The sequence below is a fragment of the Diadema antillarum genome, unplaced genomic scaffold (assembly GCF_040938485.1).
Source record: "Diadema antillarum isolate AM-2024a unplaced genomic scaffold, OU_Dant_1.0 seq00001249_RagTag, whole genome shotgun sequence".
Lineage (NCBI taxonomy): Eukaryota > Metazoa > Echinodermata > Echinoidea > Diadematoida > Diadematidae > Diadema > Diadema antillarum.
Window position 1 is genome coordinate 791352 of NW_027272035.1, and position 23872 is coordinate 815223.

Here is a 23872-nt window from a genome sequence, read left to right on the forward strand (position 1 = left end):
AATCCTTATAGTTACTATGGGTGACATGATATATAGGCTACGCATAATCTTTGATGATATGGTGAACATTGTTTATATTTTCTTAACTATTTCATTTTATTAATTTCAACGCGTGTCCCCTTAATGTGAGATGGCGCCTTTGAGATAGATTCAAAGACACGCTTCACATGCAGTCTTCTCAGCGATACCCATGTCCCTCAATATAGACAGCAGATGGTGTCACATTTCGTTGTCATCTGTACGCCACATGATCCCCAACGAGTTTATGGTGACCTTCCTGTGATGATTATGATTATATTCATTGATTAAAGGTACTGTTTACCATTGGGTGTAGTGATTTAAAAAAAAAAATGCTGAGTTATCACATTGATGCATATATATGTATAGGTCAGTTGTATCACAAAGCATCCTGTAAAATCTTGGCAATAAAGTCTGAAATATAAGAAGATATCGGTATTTTTTCAATAAACCATAACTGTAGACGGTTTATTCTAAAAAAAAAATTATGATATTATCTATCGTTAACATTTTTGTTTTTGTATCTAATAAAACTTATTGATTGTACTGATTTACATTTTCACATTGGTTTGTTGCTATTCCTTATCACATTTTAGAACTATCTTTGAAGCACTGAAGCTGGGTGTTCGTTTTATCCGTAAATGATAAATAATGTCTTTATTGTCTTAATTGATTAATCTGGCTGTCTACATTTTCGTTAATGTAATCGTAAGATGTACCCCTGTTCAAGTCTACAGAATGATCTGGAGCTTACTGCCCGATAGAATTCACACGCCTGCCCTTTTTTCCTTTTTATTTGGGGGGGGGATAATTTCTCTTATTTCGAGAAGGGTGCGTAAAAACGCTTTATCTAGCCAAATGGAGTGAAATCCATTCATGTGTGTGCAAAGTGTGTGTGTGTGTGTGTGTGCGTGTGTGTGTGTGTGTGTGTGCCATACGATGTCAAGAATACCCTTGTTTCTTACTTCGACTACAAAGTCGAACTGAACACCCTGTTCCAACGAAGTGGGACATTCAACAAAGACTATAGAGGGAAAAAAAGGACAAGGAAACCACAAATAGACAGGAATTGGAACAAGCCTGCAAAGAAAGAAAGAAAGAAAGAAAGAAAGAAAGAAAGAAAGAAAGAAAGAAAGAAAGAAAGAAAGAAAGAGATAACGAGGAACAAATCTACCCAGATACCACTCCCTTGGTAGTGCTACAATGTTATTCAACAATGTTGGAAGGACTATTTATGGCAAACACATAAATAAGAAAGAAAAAAAAACTACTGCCCTGGGGACTAGGGTAGCAGGTTGTGACGTCATGACGGGCTGGAACCACTGCATATAAGATATACCTGCCAGGTAGGCGCACTCTCATATCCAGTGTCGCGTTTGAGGCGGACAGACTCACAAGAAAGAAAAATGTTTTGCTTCGTCCTCTTGACTGTCGCCTACCTCTCTGTCGTAGCCACAGCCCAAGGTATGACTTCATATATCGTTGTCTCTTCCTGTGTATATTAAACATCTAGTATAATTGTCTATCAACGGTAGTTTTCCTTTCTGATGTTAAGAATCGAGAAGGTTGTATTTCTGAACGAAAAGAAACAATGTTATCGGATTCGGAAAAACTCGATGAGACTTCTATAACTCTGAGGAAATTAGACTTACCCATTTTTTTTTCTTTATGTCAAGACAATATTATTATAAACTTAAGCGCTTTCTGGTTGTAGATCCTGCATTAAGTTGGTATTTGACTATCCTTATCAACTTCAACGGCAATCATTTATAAGCATGATAAGCACGGATGATATTTCCTATTAAAGTCAGACGCATTGATGTCATTTTGTAGAAAGTCAACCGACCTTTAATTTATCAGTCCATTGAACATCGATGTTGAAACCATCGCAGAGTACAAATTTGTAAGTAGTATCATTTCTCTGTGACCATGTAGTTGTTACCGTGTTAACTCATTCGTTCTCATGTAGCCATATGGCAGATTATATGATGCAATTTTACTATGATTAGATCTAGCTTTTTCTCAATATGTCAAATTCTCTGCTTTATTGAATGGTCACTCGTACCATTATGAATGGCACCACGCTATCAAGCATGATAATAAAAGATTGTTTATGACAGTACATAGCTAAAACTAATATCACAGAATCTGGTCATTACGTTACACAGTTATGAAGCCATCGTGTAACAGTGTGTATCTTCGTCTATACAACCAAACTGTGCATGGTTTATCTGATTACTACACCTTAAAATGTAACAGATAGTCTTTGTAATTCATTAAAGGCATAATTTACCATTTGTAAACGAAAGAAAAACAGCTTCAAAATAGTTCTAAAATGTGAATGAGAGATTGGAACAACCAGTGTAAGAATCTACTCACTATAAGTTATGTTAAATATTGTTAAATCTTAAGAATGTAAACGATAGCTTTAATAAAATTGGGTCTAGACAAAACCGTCTACATTTATGGATTAATGAGATAAATAGTGATATCTCCTTATATTTCAGGCTTTATTGCAAAATTTTTATACGGTAGAATGTTTTGTGATACAACTGACCTACACATACGCAACGAATGTGATACCAGTAATCAAAACATTTTTTTTTTTTTAAATCACCGTTCCCACTGGTTAAAAGTGCCTTAAGCACGTTAAGTCCGCTTTGTCGAATACGCCATCTGTGTTTTGTTGGCAGAATCTTGTAGGTTTAACCTGCATGCCAACCAGGGTTTAAAAGAAAAAATGTTTTGATCTAATGAACCTTGCCACTAAATAGTTTTAGTGAAAAATAAGCGATATACGTTTCATTTCCTGTCATACTAAACCAATATTGCATGACTTTGTTTATTCAAAGTTCCTTCCCACCACAATGATACACCATGTTTACATGCAGCGCATATCACACAAAGTGAATTAATATCGCTATGCTGGAATGAATATACAGAAATAAGGAAAATGGACATGAGAGAGAGGGAAGGGACAGAGAGAGATGGGGAAACAAGGCTAGATGAAAAGTGACAAAACTTTGACATACAGTTTATAGTACAGAGTCAAATCCATTGACAAGTTGAAGAAATATACGTTTTCAAAAGACTCTTAGACTCATATTGTACAGTGCTGTATCGGCCTGCTTGAAGCCACTGTTTACCATTGGGAATAGTGATTTTTGAAAAAAAAATGTTTGAGATAAGCATAGTTCAGTTGTATCACAAAACATCCTACCCAAAAAAAAAAATGGCATAAATATGAGGAAGCATCGCTATTTTTTCTCAATTAGCGATAACTGTAGATGCTTTAGACTGATGTAAATATTTGCTCATTCATCCAGTCGAAGTACAAGATTAACAATTAGTTGAATCAAGAAACTGGAAAAAAAAAAACACTCACTCCATCATTGAGAGCATCATTCGCCCGAAGAAGCCAATTGATAATTTGCGAAACGTCGCAACAGTATAAGATTGTTTTCCAGTTTCTTGAATCAACTAATTATTATTGATCTTGTGCATGGTTTATTCTAGATTTTTTTTTTTTTTTAGATATAAGTAAAATGTATTGTTCACATTTTGTGTACTCGTATTTAACAATCTATAACATGATTAACATCGATTATCCTGATTAACACCCGTACGTTGATTGTTTCTATCCCTTCCTCACATTTTAGAACTAAAGCTGTTTGGCTTGTTTTTCATCTGAAAATGATAGAGATAGTGGCTGCGCAGGTGATTTGTTCCATTACTGTGCGCCACCAGCTGGAAATACCTTGATTGCTTGATATTGTGGGGGTGGATGAAAGAAATGATGAGATATTTTGTTATAAACTGCGGTAGATAAGCAGGACTTGGATCTTGCAAGCACTTGAACGCCATGGTTAAAATTTTTAAATCAAGCTCCTGCTTCACCGACAGCCAATGTAATTGTCTTAAAACTGAATTTATGTGCTCAATAAGTTGAGCACAAATCATCAATCTAGCCGCTGAGTTTGTATTCGTTGCAACTCTGGGATGTTATTGTTCGGTAGACCATATGACATACCACTGCAAAAGTCAAGGGGAGACTTGTGAGCATGAACAAGTCTCTCTCTTAACATTTTAGAAAGAAAAGTAGGAATCACTTCAATCCTGTGTAAAGCAAACGAAGCCGCTTTGCAAAATTTGATTCACATGATTCGACAATGTCAAATGTTTATCCAGTCTAACACCAAGGTCCCTGGTAGAGTCAACAGTCTGTATCAGAGTGTTACCAAATAAGATGCCAGCAACCCTATCACACTAAATCAATTTACTTGTGAAATGAAGAACCTCAGTCTTATGTCCTCATTAAGTTTGAGACCATTATGAACTAATCAATAACTCTTTATGTGAGTCAGCCAAACAAGCCTGGATTGAAAGATTAATTGCTTCAGACTAATGACCCTTCTCTACCAATTCGTATACTTGTGTCCAACTGAAACAAGTAATATTGTTTGGCACCACCTGAGGTGACGAACCATCCATGTGTACCTTATTCGTCAGACACTCGAACAGAGACTCAAACCCCAAGCACCTCCTGATCGGGAGATTCTCCCGCATGAAACCCATAGCAAACGGGAGACTCCAACTTGATGTTGTGGCCAGGGTCCAGCTCTAGGGTTCTAGATGTTATATTGTGCTATCTAATGGTTATTTTTCAAAATGCGATGACACTGAGTAAGAAATCATTTTAAGCGGGAGAAATTAAATCTCAAGCGGGAGAAGAGGAGACTTCGCAAAAACGGGCTTTCTGTGGGAGATCTCCCGTTGAAAGCGGGAGAGTTGGAGTCTCTGCTCGAATAGCACGATGTCATACCAAGTTCGAATCACAATTAATGGAAAACATTAGAGTATAATAATTTCAAAATCCATGGACAGACGAGACTCGTCCATATGGCAGTGCACATGTCCACCTGGTGACATTCGGGCGATTCTGGTGGGGGCACAAAGCAAGGCAGGTATGACCAATAGTTTAAGAAAGAAACGTCACCATTTTTAATCACCCAAAAATACTGGTGAATACTTTATTCTATGTATTACACTTCTATTTCCTGACATTGCTGAAAACTATTCTTTGGTCACAGATCAAATGATTGAACTCATAGGGACAGTAAACTACAATAGGGAAAGTATCCGTTACGAACAACAAAGTACAACATCAAAAAATAATTGACCAGTTGCACTCATACACAGCATCAATGAGACTCGAACTAAATCCTTCCAAATGATGCAGTTTCTCTGTCTGTGGTGGTGTCCCGAAAGAGGTTGAGAATTCAATCGGCACTGAACGTATTCGTTCAATCATAGAAAAACCTCATAAATCCCTGGGTTCCCATATTTGTTGTAGTGGCAAACCAGCCGAAGTAAATCATGGTCAAGCTGCAAAGAATTGAGGAAACATCTGTCCGTCCGGAGTTTAAGGTTGCCATCTATTCACGTTACCTGCTAAATTCTATCCGTTTTTTGCTTACAATTCATACACTACCAAAGACCCACCTAGATAAACTCGATGTAATGACCGACAAAATATCTGGAAAAAAAATGGTTAGGTATCTCGCTCGGGGTGCTAACATCGCCATCGTTTACTTACCCCATGGGTCTCAATATCCCCACATTCACCGTCAGTCTCAATCTCTCGCTTTCACCAGATCATGGACCTACAGGACAGGGAAGGTCCATGACCAGATCGAGGGTCAAAGCTGATCGTGTTATTAACCAAGCGATTGACTCCACTATTGAAAGATAGTCACAATGGGCATGCAAGCAGTCGACTGTTGTGCATTGTCACGTAACTCACGGTAAAGTGGAAAACTGCTCGCAGGAAGGCTTGCAAATTATCGGCAACTGGTCGACGACTGGTCAGCATCTGGTCGACGACGTAATGAGGACCATTACAATTCAAAGTTCATGCGAAAAGCCAGAAATCACTGAAAACCAGCCCCAAAGAAGTTGGCAACCAGTCAGCAACCGGTTGCCTATTTTTCCATGGCCAACTAAAGATCAGAAAAACCTTTTGTTGAGGATTGCATTTCTTTTGATTTATTTCAGGCTGCTATTTGCCTTTCTTTCCTGTTTTCAGTGCGTGTGAGTATATTGTAGTCATACAAACTAGAATGTGAGAGAAAGCATGTGAAATCTCACAATGGTAAAGGAAAACAACAAGAAGAACAAGAACAAGAGCAATAATAATAACAACAACAACAACAAAACTTTACCCATTCTTTTTTTCAGTATCACCGTATTGACGGGAAAAGAACAGAGCAGAACAGAACAAACAAACAGGCAAGCAAGCAAGCAAACAAACAAACAAAACACAACCAGAGTGTAATGTGTATTATTATTATTTTTTTTTTTTTTGGATAATCAGATGCGGCTTATTGGAACAGAGTTGGTCAGGACACCCTAGATCGCGTCTTGGCGGTGGACCAGAATCAAGGAGTTGCCAAGAATGTCGTGCTATTCATTGGTGACGGGATGAACACAGCCACGATCACCGCCTCCCGCATCTACCGAGGACAGCTCGCCGGACGTTCCGGGGAAGACGATGTTCTCTCTTGGGAGACCTTTCCAAACGTCGGCCTGATGAAGGTACAGACAAACGTCATTCGAGTAGAGTCATGAAAGAGAATCAGTGAAGCATTGAAATGCATGTTGCGTTTATGTGTTTGTTTGTTTGTTTGTTTGTTTTATAGACAGTTAAAGAGGTGTTCATGAAATACTGAGAATCTTGACATGTAATTGATATTTTTAGTTTAATTTTCCATATATCTTCCAAACTAATTGAAAGCCAAACGGTAAAAGATATCAATTTGTCAAATCATTTGCTATTAGTGTCTGTTTGTGTTTGTGTGTGTGCAATCATTTCAAAATCTTCCTCCACCATATATCACACTGTTGTAGGTCAAACCGCGTCGAATTCGCATTCATTTTGAAAGAGCTGTTTCAACAGAGAGGTTGTCTCTCTTCCACGTACCTGGTTTCAGCAGGCGAATCATTCGCGGAGGACGCGAAGACGAACAAAATGGCAACGTCCAACATATGAAGTTTAGTCTGCAAAGGCTCGCCGAACCGGTGCGGGGTTTCGAAAGAGTATAGTCAAATGTTCGCTGGCATCGTTTTTAGTTTTTAAAAAATCGCGAATTTTTCCAGAATCCCAGTTCGTGACTTGCTTGAGATTTGTTCTCGAAAAAATTAAGAGCTTCGTCATATGCGCAAGACCTACTCAAGACATGGACAGTGTTCGCAAAGTCTTTATGAATCCCCGAAAAGATCCCGACATGTGTTGCGTGTGCCCCACGAATTAAGCAGCGAACTTCGTCAGATCAGTTGTCGACATACATTTTCTGCGAACTCTTAAAGCACTCCCATCTCCGCACCACTTCACGTCTACACTGACACAATTTCGTTGCATTTCATTTATAAGGTTTACTACAAATTACAACTGAAAAATTCATAATGATATTTTTATTTGAATTTAATTCATTATCAGGCTCTTTTTCACATACATCCACACCTCAGGCAATAGTAGCCAAGTGTCAAAAACCCGAATAGAGAATAAAAAGTATAAAGAAGAGTTTACAGCCGCGGTCACACTTGGCAAAACAAGATAATGTGAGGAGCCACATCCAGAAAAGCAGATGCTTGTTGGGGTAGCTCCCGAGGAAAGAAGTCAACACACACACACACGCACACACACACACACACACACACACCACAAGCGTATGCGCACAAACCGATAAACCTTAGAGAGAGACGAAAGAATATAAAAGAAGAAAGAGATCGAAGGGAGCAACTTTCTATATATTTTGGCTTTACAGCTTTCAACTTCCTTGGATGTCTTGGAGTGATTTTTTGAAAGACTTGAAAATCTTCCGCTGCCTTGCCAAGCTGACGCTGTGGGTGGATATCATCATCCTAATATTGCGCGACTTTTGTGTAGTTATAACATTATGCCGTCTACTAAGTATTTGCGTTGTGTACTTATTGTCATCGAACAAGTAAGGCAGGGCAGGGAGGCGTTTGCCGTTCCCACAGGGATAATGAGCAGCTTTGATTGTATGGTATACAGGATGGTATGTGAGTGGTACAATTTACAGTATAGTGCTTTTTCGCCAGTGATTCTATTTCTCTTGTAAATCTAGGGTACGCTACTCTGTACAGCTAGCTCTCAGAATGGCATAATTCTCTTGACTCATTGATAAGTTTCATTTCATTTATCATTCACTTTTACTGTAGTATTTGTACAACTTTAGTGAAAAAGAATAATAAAACTTTATAAAAAGCATACAATACAACAAGACAGTGTATCATACTTTAATATGCAATACACACATGCACTGATTACGTTTGAATCAAGTGTGGCGGAAGAAGCAAAGTCCATAGACCAGTCAGGGCTGCACCTCCCTGATGATATCTACAAATAACACATAAACAAAACAAGGCAGAAACAAACAAAGTAAAGAAATATCAAAGGGAAACACAAAGGCGGCGTTTGAGAATTCTCTATATATGAAAAGCATTTTTCCTAGTGATACATGGTGTATTTGTAATCCATGTCTGTCCAACAGACTTACAACACCAACCACCAGGTGCCAGACTCGGCCAGCACTGCTACGGCCATCGTTACTGGAGTGAAATCTAAGTTTGGCACGGTCGGGGTGGATGACCGGGTACAGCGCGGACAGTGCAGCAGCATATCTGAAGGAGTCGAAGGAGGACAACTTGACTCATTGCTCGTTCTGGCACACATGGAAGGTATTGTCAACATTAACCCGGCTCTAGACTTTAGTCAAAATTACATTCACAACGAGAAATTGCGACGAGTTTACCTTTAAATGATTTAGTTTTCACGATCACTACCTGTTCATGGCTACCAAACACCATTGCTGTCGTCTATCACCATTACCATTCCCACTATAGTCGAGATTAACAGCATTATTCTTTAAAATTCCCATCATTCTATGGTCAACAATTCGCTGTTCCAATCGTGGTACTGACTAACACCATTATTCATTGCAAATTCCCATAATGGTCCAGACAAAAACCATTACCATATTCCCACCACGCGCGGTCCACTCCAGACGAATACCAATAACACTCGGATCCCACTACAATACAGACTATACACCATTACCATTCCCACTACAATACAGACTATACACCATTACCATTCCCACTTTAATACAGACTAGCACCATTACCATTCCCACCATGATACAGACTAACATCATTACCTTTCCCACTTTAATACAGATTAACACCATTACCGTTACCACCGTGATACACACTAACACCATTACCATTCCCGCTTTAATGCAGACTAACACCATTACCATTACCACCGTGATACACACTAACACCATTACCATTCCCGCTTTAATGCAGACTAACACCATTGCCATTACCACCGTGATACACACTAACACCATTACCATTCCCGCTTTAATGCAGACTAACACCATCACCATTACCACCGTGATACATACTAACACACCATTACCATTCCCACCGTGATACAGACTAACACCATTACCATTCCCACTTTGATACAGACTAACACCATTACCATTACCACCGTGATACACACTAACACCATTACCATTCCCACCGTGATACAGACTAACACCATTACCATTCCCACTTTGATACAGACTAACACCATTACCATTACCACCGTGATACACACTAACACCATTACCATTCCCACCGTAATACAGACTTACACCATTACCATTCCCACTTTGATACAGACTAACACCATTACCATTCCCACCGTGATACAAACTAACACCATTACCATTCCCACCGTATTACAGACTAACATCATTACCATTCCCACTGTAATACAGACTAACACCATTACCATTCCCACCGTGATACAGTTTAACACCATTACCATTCCCACTTTAATACAGACTAACACCATTACTATTCCCAACGTGAAACAGACTAACACCATTACCATTCCCACCATGATACAGACTGAAAGCATTACCATTCCTACCGTAATACAGACTAACACCATTACCATTCTCACCGTGATACAGAGTAACACCATCAGCATTCCCACCGTGATACAGACTGAAACCATTACCATTCCCACCGTGATACAGACTAACACCATTACCATTCCCATCGTGATACAGATTAACACCATTACCATTCCCACCGTGATACAGATTAACACCATTACCATTCCCACCATGATACAGATTAACACCATTACCATTCCCACCGTGATACAGATTAACACCATTACCATTCCCACCGTGATACAGACTGAAACCATTACCATTCCCACCGTGATACAGACTAACACCATTACCATTCCCACCGTGATACAGACTGAAACCATTACCATTCCCACCGTGATACAGATTAACACCATTACCATTCCCACCGTGATACAGATTAACACCATTACCATTCCCACCATGATACAGACTAACACCATTACCAATCCCACTTACAGACTAAAACCATTATCATTCCCACTTTGATACAGACTAACACCATTACCATTCCCACCGTGATACAGACTAACACCATTACCATTCCCACTTTGATACAGACTAACACCATTACCCTTCCCACAATGATAGAAACTAACACCATTACCATTCCCAACATGGAACAGACTGAAACCATTACCACTTCCTCCATGATATAGACGAACGGCATTTCCATGGTCACTATCACAGTCACCCTTTCCCTCACCACTGCAATCCTCATACCCAATAGCAACGGTCCAGTGGCGTATCTAAGGGGGGGGGGGGGGGGGCAAGGGGGCACGTGCCCCGGGCGCCACTCCTTGGGGGCGCCGAAAACGAAAAAAACGAAAAAAGAAGAAGAAGAAGAAGAAGAAAAAAAAAAAAACCTCGCCCGGACGGGGGGGGGGGGGGAAGAAAACCAAATCAAACAAGATAAAAACAAAAAATGACAATGTTAATTGTGTTCACACAAGAATGCCATGTTTTGTAAGCTGAAATTTAGGCTCGCTCGCTGCGCTCGCTCGACAAAATGTATAGAAAAGAAGATAAGAACAAAACGTGACGATAACGCGGACAAAATGACAATGTATATTGTGTTCACACATGCCATTGTTAGAAGGCAAAATGTTACACGGAGCAGCGGCTGCAATTTTATTTCTTTCGTTCTGAAGCGATCGCCTACTGGATCAAACGAGGGCACCAAAGGTGTCGAACATTACGGGGGGGGCGCCAAAAAAATCAAACAAGATAAGAACAAAACGTAATGATGACGCGGAAATATACAAATTTCGGCTCACTCGCGCGTAATAAAGTATTTTTTATCAAGTCCTCAGTTTGTTGGTATAAATCGTTATCTATAAGGCCGTCACTATATCTTGATTAGAATTGCGAGATTTAATAAGCAAAAAATGGCAAGAATTCCATGTGTTGTAAGCTGAAATACAAAAATTTTCGGCTCGCTCGCTGCGCTCGCTCGCCAAAATTTATCAAAAAAGAAGATAAGAACAAAACGTGATGATGGCGCGGAAATATACGAATTTCGGCTCACTCGTGCGTACTAATTTGGAGTATTTTTTCAAGTCCTAAGTTTGTTGGTATAAATCGTTATCTATAAGGCCGTCACAATATCTTGATTAGAATTGTAAGATTTGATAAGCAAAAAATGACAAGAATTCCATGTATTGTAAGCTAAAACACAAAAATTTTCGGCTCGCTCGCCGCAATTTATCAAAAAAAGAAAAAGAAAAGAAGATAAGAACCAAACGTGATGATGACGCGAAATATACAAAAATTTTCGGCTCGCTCGCTGCGCTCGCTCGCCAATATTTATCTAAATTTATTACATTTAAATCACCCTTAAAAGACCCCTTTTAAGTGCTTGAAAAAGCATATGTGAACCTTTTTTCTAAAAGTCCCTACCGGGATGGGGTTGGGGTTGAACACTTTTTCAGAAATTAGGGGCGCAATTTTCGCGCTTGCCCCGGGCGCCGTTTTCCCTAGATACGCCACTGCAACGGTCACCATAGGTCTCGTAACCTCTGCCGCCACCAGAGTAGTCTAGTCCTGGACCCTTTTTATTAGGTGATCCGAGTATCCTCTCGGATCACCTATTGTATCTGTACGGATTCTTTCTTCTTCTTCTTTATTTCTTTCTCCTCAAATCTTGTGCAGCGGTTAACTCAAAAAGTCCCCCACCTATCACTTTCAAACTTATACCATGTATGTATCATGTCCTATGGACGACAGATCTAGTGTATCAATGTGATCAGTTGACCGTGACGTCATTATGACGTCATTATCTGAAATCACGTTTACATCAATATCTCATTAATGGAACGGAATTTTTGAATGAAATTAAGATATCAAATAGTTAAAGTCAAGGTCTATTGATATATTTCATAAAATTTGGTCACGTTCATAGTAAACGAGCGCGTACGCGCGCGTTGAAATTTAAACATGCTCTAATCAACCTCAAAATTGTTTTGCACACGTTTCAGGTCATTTACAGCATTTCAAAAAAAATCGACGGACGCGTACGCGCGCGCGCATATACGCACGCACAGCTCATATGCAATAGAAATTTCCCGTTTTATCGCACGGATCGAATGTCTGAAATGTCAAGGAATATTTCTACCAAGTTTCAAGTCGATCCGACTCAATATGACGTCATACGGGCCAATCAAAGTTTAAATTCCGCGCGCGCGTCAATGGCGATATACAGTGCAACTATGCAAAAAAACCGCCAATTTTAAATCCGATTTTACTCGTCAGGATGGACGGTGACCCCCCATTTTCTTTACACATTTTGAAAGCTGATGAGTTGTACATGTCATTTCATGGGGTGGTAATGCTGACAAAATGATTAAAAGATATCAAATTTCTTAATAAAGTAAAAAAAGTGAATTTTCAAAATGACGTCATCAAATTTCAAGTTTATTCGAGCATATCTCACTAGTCCTTTGTCAATTTTCACCCAGATTTCAGTATATTGTAGCTTATTTAATGTTCTTACAAACAGAAAATTACAAAGTTTTGATTGGATAACGGTATCACCTCGTAAAAATGGATTGAAAGTAATCTTGTCAAATTTGACCAGTTTACGTGTTATCTCTACGGGAGTGCAGTTTTTCTGGAAATGAAAATTGACATGACTATCTTTATCGAGCACTAGCTCACTTACCCTTCGGTAAATTTCTCCCAGATTTTAATATGTTGTAGCTGAGACTTTACGCTACCGTAAGTGTGCCCTTTGTTTTTTCATACGATGTCAAAATCACGTCAAAAAATTGGGTTGAAATTCAGGCTTATCTTCGATGTATTGAGATATTTCTTTCTTTCTGCAACTTTCTTTGCAATAACTCAAGAAAAACGGCCTCTATCACTTCTATATTTTGCACATGTTTACTTCATGTCACGTGAATTATTTCATAAAATAACAGCTACTTGATCGGACACCATCTTGGGTATGTAAATTAGGGTCAAAGGTCATAGGTGTTTCACCCTGTATCTTAGTGAATACATGTCTTATCTTTCCCATATTTTGCACACGCAAAGACCATGTTACAAGGATCATTTCACAAAATAATCACTTTTTACTCAGATGCCATCTTGTCTGTGCAAATTGAGGTCAAAGGTCATATGTACTTCTTTTTGTATCTTCGTTATGACGTGTTATCTCTATGGGAGGGAATTTTCTTTAATGTGAAAATTGACATGATTGTCTTTATCGAGCACTAGCTCACTTACCCTTCGGTGAATTTCTCCCAGATTTTAATATATTGTAGCTGAGACTTTGCGCTATCGTTTCATTTCCTTCGTTTTTTCATACGATGTCGGAATTACGATAAAAAATTGGTTGAAATTAAAGCTTATCTTCTATGTATTGAGATATTTCTTTCTTTCTGCAACTTTCTTTGCAATAACTCAAGAAAAACACGCCCTATCACCCCCATATTTTGCACATGTTTAGTTCATGTCTCGTTAGGTGATCCGAGTATCCTCTCGCATCACCTATTGTATCTGTACGGATTCTTTCTTCTTAGGTGATCCGAGTATCCTCTCGGATCACCTTCTGTATCTGTACTGATTCTTTGTTCTTCTTTTTATTTTCCTTTATTTCTAACCAAAATTTGTGCAGCGGTTAGCTCAGAAAGTGCATTGCCTTTCAATGTCAAACTTATACCATATATGTATCATGTCCCAAAGACGGCAGATCAAGTAAAATCATAGTGATCAGTCGACCGTGACGTCACTATGACGTCATTATATGAAAACACATTTTCATTCATATCTCATTAATGGAATGGAATTTTGCAATGAAATTTACGTCACATATAAATCAAGTTATGCGCATTCTACTCATGTTCTCAAAATTCATATTTTCTCTTAAAACGTGCGCGTACGCGCGCGTTGAAATATTTGTATTCTCAAATCGAGCTCAAATTTTTTTTGCACACGTTTCAGACCATTTGGAACATTTTTTGAAAAATTGAAAAAATTGGACGGACGCGTACGCGCGCGCACATATTCGCACACACAGCTCATATGCAATGGAAATTTCCCGTTTTTTTACATTTATCGGATGCCTGAAATGTCAAGGAATATTTCTACCAAGTTTCAAGTCAATCCGACTCAATATGACGTCATACGGGCCCGTCAAAGTTGAAATTCCGCGCGCGCGTCAATGGCGATATACAGTGCAACGATGCCAAAAAAACGCCAATTTTAAATCCGATTTTACTCGTTAGGATGGACGGTAACCCCCCATTTTCTTTACATATTCTGAAAGCTGATGAGTTGGATATGTTATTTCATGGGTTGGCGATGCTGGCAAAATGATTAAAAGATATCAAATTTCTTAATAAAGTAAAAAAAGTAAATTTTCAAAATGACGTCATCAAATTTCAAGTTCACTCGAGCGTCTCTCACTTATCCTTTGCCAATTTACACCCAGATTTCAGTATGTTGTAGCTTATTAAATGATTTTTCATTAATATAATAACAACATTTTGATTGGAGGACGGCATCACCTCGTAAAAATAGATTGAAAGTAATATTGTCAAATTTGACCAGTTTACGTGTTATCTCTATGGGAGAGCAGTTTTTCTGGCAGTGAAAATTGACATGACTCTCTTTTTCGAGCACTAGCTCACTTATGCTTCGGTGAATTTCTCCCAGATTTTAGTATATTGTAGCTGAGACTTTGGGCTATCGTAAGTGTGCCCTCCATTTTTTCATACGATGTCGGCATCACGTCGAAAAACTTGGTTGAAAATGGCACGAGGCTTCGATGCAGCGTCATTTTGCTTAATACACAGGGCCTATGGAGAATGAAATAGGTCATTGCGTAGCGCATCCGACTCGTAATCCTAAGGTCCCTGGTTCGAGGCTCACTCCTGCCAATATTTAGGTGATCCGAGTATCCTCTCGGATCACCTTCTGTATCTGTACGGAATCTTTCTTTCTTTGTTTCTGGACAAAATTTGTGCAGAGGTTAGCTCAGAAAGTGCATTGCCTTTCAATGTCAAACTTATACCATATATGTATCGTCTCCCAAAGACGGCAATCGAACTAAAATCATGGTGATCAGTCGACCGTGACGTCACTATGACGTCATTATATGAAAACACATTCTCAATCATATCTCATTAATGGAATGGATTTTTTCAATGAAATTTACGTCACATATATTTCAGGTCAGGTGCATTCTACTCATATTCTCAAAATTCATCTATACCTTAAAACGTGCGCGTACGCGCGCGTTGAAATATTTGTATGCTCAAATCGAGCTCAAATTTTTTTTGCACACGTTTCAGACCATTTGGAGCATTTTTTGAAAAATTGAAAAATTTGGACGGACGCGTACGCGCGCGCTCATATACGCACGCACAGCTCATATGCAATAGAAATTTCCCGTTTTTTCACACTTATCGGCTGCCTGAAATGTCAAGGAATATGTCTACCAAGTTTCAAGTCAATCCGACTCAATATGACGTCATACGGGGCCGTCAAAGTTGAAATTCCGCGCGCGCGTCAATGGCGATATACAGTGCAACTATGCCAAAAAAATGACAATCTTAAATCCGATTTTACTCGTCAGGATGGACGGTGACCCCCCATTTTCTGTACATATTTTGAAAGCTGATGAGTTGTACATGTCATTTCATGGGGTGGCAATGCTGACAAAACGATTAAAAGATATCAAATTTCTTAATAAAGTAAAAAAAGTAAATTTTCAAAATGACGTCATCAAATTTCAAGTTCATTCGAGCGTATCTCACTAGTCCTTTGTCAATTTTCACCCAGATTTCAGTATGAGGTAGCTTATTTAATGTTCTTTGAAACATGAAATTACAATAATTTGATTGGATAACGGTATCACCTCGTAAAAATGGATTGAAAGTAATCTTGTCAAATTTGACCAGTTTACGTGTTATCTCTATGGGAGTGCAGTTTTTCTGGAAATGAAAATTGACATGACTATCTTTATCGAGCACTAGCTCACTTAAGCTTCGGTAAATTTCTCCCAGATTTTAATATGTTGTAGCTGAGACTTTACGCTACCGTAAGTGTGCCCTTTGTTTTTTCATACGATGTCAGAATCACGTCAAAAAATTGGGTTGAAATTCAGGCTTATCTTCGATGTATTGAGATATTTCTTTCTTTCTGCAACTTTCTTTGCAATAACTCAAGAAAAACAGCCTCTATCACTTCTATATTTTGCACATGTTTAGTTCATGTCACGTGAATTATTTCATAAAATAACAACTACTTGATCAGACACCATCTTGGGTATGTAAATTAGGGTCAAAGGTCATAAGTGTTTCATCCTGTATCTTAGTAAATACATGTCCTATCTGTCCCATATTTTGCACATGCAAAGACCATGTTACAAGGATCATTTCACAAAATAACTACTTTTTACTCAGATGCCATCTTGTCTGTGCAAATTGAGGTCAAAGGTTATATGTACTTCTTTTTGTATCTTCGTGATGACGTGTTATCTCTATGGGAGGGAATTTTCTTTAATGTGAAAATTGACATGATTGTCTTTATCGAGCACTAGCTCACTTACCCTTCCGTGAATTTCTCCCAGATTTTAATATGTTGTAGCTGAGACTTTGCGCTATCGTTTTGTTGCCTTCGTTTTTTCATACGATGTCGGGATTACGATAAAAAATTGGTTGAATTTAAAGCTTATCTTCTATGTATTGAGATATTTCTTTCTTTCTGCAACTTTCTTTGCAATAACTCAAGAAAAACACGCCCTATCACCCCCATATTTTGCACATGTTTAGTTCATGTCTCGTACATTATTTCATAAAATAACAACTACTAGATCGGACAACATCTTGGGTATGTAAATTAGGGTCAAAGGTCATAAATGTTTCATCTTGTATCTGAGTGAATACCTGTCCTATCTTTCCCTTATTTTTCACACGTATAGACGATGTCGCGAGAATCATTTCACAAAATAACCACTATTTCATCAGATGCAATCTGGGAGTGCAAAGGTGGGTCAAAGGTCATATGTATTCATTGCTGTATCTTCGTTATTCAGTGTATACAGAATTTGGTACCAAACATGGCAGATATGACTCCCTTTTCTAAATGAGAATGCAAACATCACACGACCAATGTCTCTAAACACAGATGAAACTTGTATGGTCATGCCTATTGCGATCAGGACTCGAATCATTGATTAAAAAAAATCGGATCACCTTAATTTGTCAGTGATGACAAATTACAATCTCTAGTTTTTTTTTAAATTTTTTAAACACTTTTTTCTTCTTTTTCTTTAGTTAATCTTAATCTCCCTTTCCTTACTTTATCTTTTTCTGATTTTTTTATGCTTCTCCTTCAAATTTCTATAAAATAACATAATTTTTTCTTTATTTTTCTTTCTTTCTACTACTTTCTGTGCAATAGATGAACAACAACAATGGCTATCAATCCCATATTTGGCACATGTTTAGTACATGTCACGTACATTATTTCATAAAATAACAACTACTTGATCGGACACCATCTTGGGTATGTAAATTAGGGTCAAAGGTCATAAATGTTTCATCCTGTATCTTGGTGAATACATGTCCTATCTTTCCCATATTTTGCACACGCAAAGACCATGTTACAAGAATCATTTCATAAAATATTCACTTTTTGCTTACACGCCATCTTGGGTGTGCAAAGTGAGGTCAAAGTTCAAATATACTTCATTCTGTATTTCCGTTAGTGTATACGGAATTCGGTACCAAAGATGGCAGGTCTCACTCCCTTTTCTAAATGAGAATCCAAACATCGTACGGCCTATGTCCCGTCAACACAGATGAAACCTGTATGGTCATGAATATTTGGATCAGGACTCAAATCATTGATTTTGGAAGAGATCGGATCACCTAATTTGTCAGTGTTGACAAATTCCGGTTCTAGTCTTCTTTATTTCTTTCTCCTCAAATCTTGTGCAGCGGTTAACTCAAAAAGTCCCCCACCTATCACTTTCAAACTTATACCATGTATGTATCATGTCCTATGGACGACAGATCTAGTGTATCAATGTGATCAGTTGACCGTGACGTCATTATGACGTCATTATCTGAAATCACGTTTACATCAATATCTCATTAATGGAACGGAATTTTTGAATGAAATTAAGATATCAAATAGTTAAAGTCAAGGTCTATTGATATATTTCATAAAATTTGGTCACGTTCATAGTAAACGAGCGCGTACGCGCGCGTTGAAATTTAAACATGCTCTAATCAACCTCAAAATTGTTTTGCACACGTTTCAGGTCATTTACAGCATTTCAAAAAAAATCGACGGACGCGTACGCGCGCGCGCATATACGCACGCACAGCTCATATGCAATAGAAATTTCCCGTTTTATCGCACGGATCGAATGTCTGAAATGTCAAGGAATATTTCTACCAAGTTTCAAGTCGATCCGACTCAATATGACGTCATACGGGCCAATCAAAGTTTAAATTCCGCGCGCGCGTCAATGGCGATATACAGTGCAACTATGCAAAAAAACCGCCAATTTTAAATCCGATTTTACTCGTCAGGATGGACGGTGACCCCCCATTTTCTTTACATATTTTGAAAGCTGATGAGTTGTACATGTCATTTCATGGGGTGGTAATGCTGACAAAATGATTAAAAGATATCAAATTTCTTAATAAAGTAAAAAAAGTGAATTTTCAAAATGACGTCATCAAATTTCAAGTTTATTCGAGCATATCTCACTAGTCCTTTGTCAATTTTCACCCAGATTTCAGTATATTGTAGCTTATTTAATGTTCTTACAAACAGAAAATTACAAAGTTTTGATTGGATAACGGTATCACCTCGTAAAAATGGATTGAAAGTAATCTTGTCAAATTTGACCAGTTTACGTGTTATCTCTACGGGAGTGCAGTTTTTCTGGAAATGAAAATTGACATGACTATCTTTATCGAGCACTAGCTCACTTACCCTTCGGTAAATTTCTCCCAGATTTTAATATGTTGTAGCTGAGACTTTACGCTACCGTAAGTGTGCCCTTCATTTTTTCATACGCTGTCGGGATCACGTCAAAGATTTTGGTTGAAATTCAAGCTTATCTTCGATGTATTGAGATATTTCTTTCTTTCTGCAACTTTCTTTGCAATAACTCAAGAAAAACACGCCCTATCACTTCCATATTTTGCACATGTTAAGTTCATGTCACGTAAATTATTTCATAAAATAACAACTACTTGATCAGACACCATCTTGGGTATGTAAATTAGGGTCAAAGGTCATAAGTGTTTCATCCTGTATCTTAGTGAATACCTGTACTATATTTCCCATATTTTGCACACGCAAAGACCATGTTACAAGGATCATTTCACAAAATAACTACTTTTTACTCAGATGCCATCTTGTCTGTGCAAATTGAGGTCAAAGGTCATATGTACTTCTTTTTGTATCTTCGTTATGACGTGTTATCTCTATGGGAGGGAATTTTTTTAAATGTGAAAATTGACATGATTGTCTTTATCGAGCACTAGCTCACTTACCCTTAGGTGAATTTCTCCCAGATTTTAATATGTTGTAGCTGAGACTTTAAGCTACCATAACTGTGCCCTTCGTTTTTTCATACGTTGTCGGCATCACAATAAAAAAACTTGGTCGAAATTAAAGCTTATCTTCTATGTATTGAGATATTTCTTTCTTTCTGCAACTTCCTTTGCAATAACTCAAGAAAAACACGCCCTATCACCCCACATGTTTAGTTCATGTCACGTACATTATTTAATGAGATAACAACTACTAGATCGGACATCTTGGATATGTAAATTAGGGTCAAAGATAATAAATGTTTCATCTTGTATCTTGGTGAATACCTGTCCTTATATCTTTCCCATATTTTTCACACGTATAGACGATGTCGCGAGAATCATTTCACAAAATAACCACTATTTCATCAGATGCAATCTTGGGAGTGCAAAGGTGGGTCAAAAGTCATATGTACTTGTTGCTGTTTCTTTGTTATAGTGTATGCAGAATTTGGTACCAAACATGGCAGATATGACTCCCTTTGCTAAATGAGAATGCAAATATCACACGGCCAATGTCTCTAAACACAGATGGAACTTGTATGGTCATGCCTATTGCAATCAGGACTCGAATCATTGATAAAAAAAAATCGGATCACCTTAATTTGTCAGTGATGACAAATTACAATCTCTAGTTGATGCTTTTTTTTCGCCGACTACATACGAGTTGAGCCGAGTGATGGCGCAATCCCGAGTACTGCTGCACCGAGAGTTCTCGGCATCGCGCCGTCACTCGGCTAGTTGGCGAAAAAAGAATCGATAAAAGGGATCCAGAACTAGACTACTACCAGAGCTGCAATCCACCAAGATCCCGTGAGATAGCACAACCCATATTGTATATTACATGTCATCGAAACCACTTCGTCTACCTCAGTTACCATCATCCTCTCTGCACAGGCATAGAGTACTGACCTCATCACCATGGTCACTGACTTCATTAAAGTAGCTGGCTATGAGAAGCACCATTATCTCCTTTCAATATATCATTGTAACACTCGATGTTGTTTTACTTTGCCGGTGTTTAAAGGGAAAGCCACAGGATTTGTCTCCACTGCACGCGTATCGCACGCCACCCCTGCCTCCCTGTACGCACACTCAGTGGACAGAAACTGGGAAGGTGACTATGAGGTGCCAGCCGACCAGTTAGCACTCGGATGTACAGACATTGCCAGTCAGCTGGTCTACAACAACTCCTTCATTAACGTAAGTCCAGTGTGTGTGTATGTATGTATATACATGCATATATGTATGTATGTATGTATGTATATATATATATATATATATAATCACAACAGTAGGTCAATATAAAAACTCCGTTACAGACGTAAATTTGACGAATTTTCGCCCATAGGGCTTTGTCAAGTCAATACATTTGACACTTTATTTTAAAGCAGATCAAAATAATTGATCTGCTTTAAAATAAAGTGTCAAATGTATTGACTTGACAAAGCCCTATGGGCGAAAATTCGTCAGATTTACGTCTGTAACGGAGTTTTTACATCGACCTACTGTTGTGATTCTGTACTTTCTTAGGACTCCGAGCAGAAACTAATTATTGCTGTTATTCATTTTTGTATATATATATATATATACATATATATATATATATATATATGTGTGTGTGTGTGTGTGTGTGTGTGTAAATTGAGTGAATGCGGCAATATCAAAAGAACACATAAGTAGAATTTGAGAAAAATCGGACAATTCATTCAAAAGTTTTACAAAGGATTTCACAAAAATTTATTTTTATGAAAAGTGCACATCCCCTTGATGCTGACGTATACTTAGAATAATATAATTCCTTTTTTTCTCTGAAAGCCTTGAGTGCTTTTGCAGTGAGCGAGCTAATTATTTCTCTTATGTGTTGTCTATACATCGTTGTACAAGAGTGACGTTACGAAATGTTTGAGTCCTCTCATTCATCAATGGCAGCTCCGAAGTTAAAAACTCAAAAATATTGAACAGATTATCCGATTTTCCTAAAACTTCACAGATGTGTTCAACTAATGTTGCTTTCGTCACTAAATTGACATACTTTGATACTTGAGTTTCTTTCTCTTTTAATTTCACTCCACAATTTTGCTATACTGTATGCTTCTAAATCATGTCTATACACTGCTTTTGGGGTACTTACTCAGCTTTGTAGCTGGCAATTTTAAAGGTCCTGTTTACTTTTGGGAACAGCGATTTAAAAAATGTTCAAGATATCACTTTTGATGCATAGGTCAGTTGTATCACATAACATCCTATCATATACAGTTTTTGCAATAAAGCCTAAAATATAAGCAAATATCACTATTTTTCTCATTAAACCATAGCTGTAGACGGTTTAATATGGAAACATCTTTATTATAATTATTGTTCACATTTTTTATATTTAACAATACTTAACATCGATTATACGGGTTCAAATTTTACATTGGTTATTTCTATCCCTAACTCACATTTTACAACTATTCTGAAGCACTAATGCTGGGTTTTTGTTGCGTCTGCAAATGGTAAATTATGCCATTGACTCTTGCTAGTGGGTGAGAGAGTATGTACGAGGTCCATATTTAAGAGTTTTATTCCGATAGGAAGTCGGCGACTCGCTCGTCAGTCCTTCACAAGGCCCCTTTGCAAGCTAACAAGTCGCCTTCTCATTTCACATGGCAGTTTCTGTACAACTGTAAATGCTAATTTGAGATTTGTCTCGCTCCTTTCCTCTTCATCACCAGGTGATCCTTGGAGGAGGTCGACGAGTGTTCCTCCCAACGTCCGAGCCCGATCCCGAGTACGGCCCCGATGGAGTGACTGGGAGGCGTACAGATGGGAAAGATCTCACTCAAGTCTGGCAATCTGGCAAGGAGAGCGCCATCTACGTTTGGAACAAGACAGCTTTTAACGACGTTGATCCAAGCTCAACAGACTTTTTGCTGGGTATGTCATGACGAACGTTTGCTGATGATGATGGAAAAAAAATAACAACAAACAAACAACACAACAACAGCAGCAACAACAACAAAACAACTTCGAAATAACAAAAATACCAACGAAAGCAACAATAATTTTAGTTTTGGCTATGATAAATCACCATGTGCGATAAAAGCCTCTGAATGCAAAAGAAAATAATAAGATACGACATCTTAGAAACATAACAACAGTACACAACATTGTATCAAGCATAGAAAACAATGTAAACCAAATTTCAAAACGTAAAGCTTCTAACAGATGAAGTCTGGAGTATAAATCGAGGTGCGGATAGAGTTCCGTTTCATACCGGAGGCTCGTCTGGAGTGTGTTCGAGCGCGCTCGGGTGAGTTTGGCCTGACGATGCAGCGAATTCTTCAACGATATTACTTTTAAAATTGATTCTGTCTTTCTTTCTTGCTGCAGTTTATTATACAATTAAAATCAAGTCAAAATGTTAAGATGAGCTTTTAAGATTAAAATGTGAAAATCATACTTTATAATTGTTTATTACTGCAGATTATTGATGCAAAGCGCGCGCTTAGGAGCACGTTCTAGGATTTCCGGTTCCGGCCGACGTCCTGTGTTCGTGCGGATACCTTTCATACCGGAACGACATCCAAAGTTCATCCACTGTTCGTGCTAGACGGTCTAGCACGCATCGCGTCCACTGTTCGTCCACTGTTCACCATAGCAGGGAGTCTTTTTCGCGTTACCTTTCATACCTACAGTGGTCCAGGATGAACAGTGGACGACCTCCGGTCATCCGGACGTCATCCACTGTTCAGCAGCTGGTATGAAAGGGATGTTAAACCGGGACCGGTTGAA

At 38.3% G+C, this 23872-nt stretch overlaps 1 protein-coding gene across 1 annotated transcript in view; it reads left to right on the forward strand.

Moving 5' to 3' along the window:
- Positions 1 to 1424: 1424 nt before the first annotated feature.
- The window catches only part of LOC139745280 (alkaline phosphatase-like), a 28196-nt gene continuing 5748 nt past the window's right edge, over positions 1425 to 23872 (forward strand). The window contains exons 1-5 of the mRNA XM_071655680.1: positions 1425 to 1482; positions 6392 to 6612; positions 8592 to 8778; positions 21123 to 21298; positions 22813 to 23014. Coding sequence (XP_071511781.1) covers positions 1425 to 1482; positions 6392 to 6612; positions 8592 to 8778; positions 21123 to 21298; positions 22813 to 23014 — 844 coding nt within the window. The remainder of the gene's footprint in view (positions 1483 to 6391; positions 6613 to 8591; positions 8779 to 21122; positions 21299 to 22812; positions 23015 to 23872) is intronic.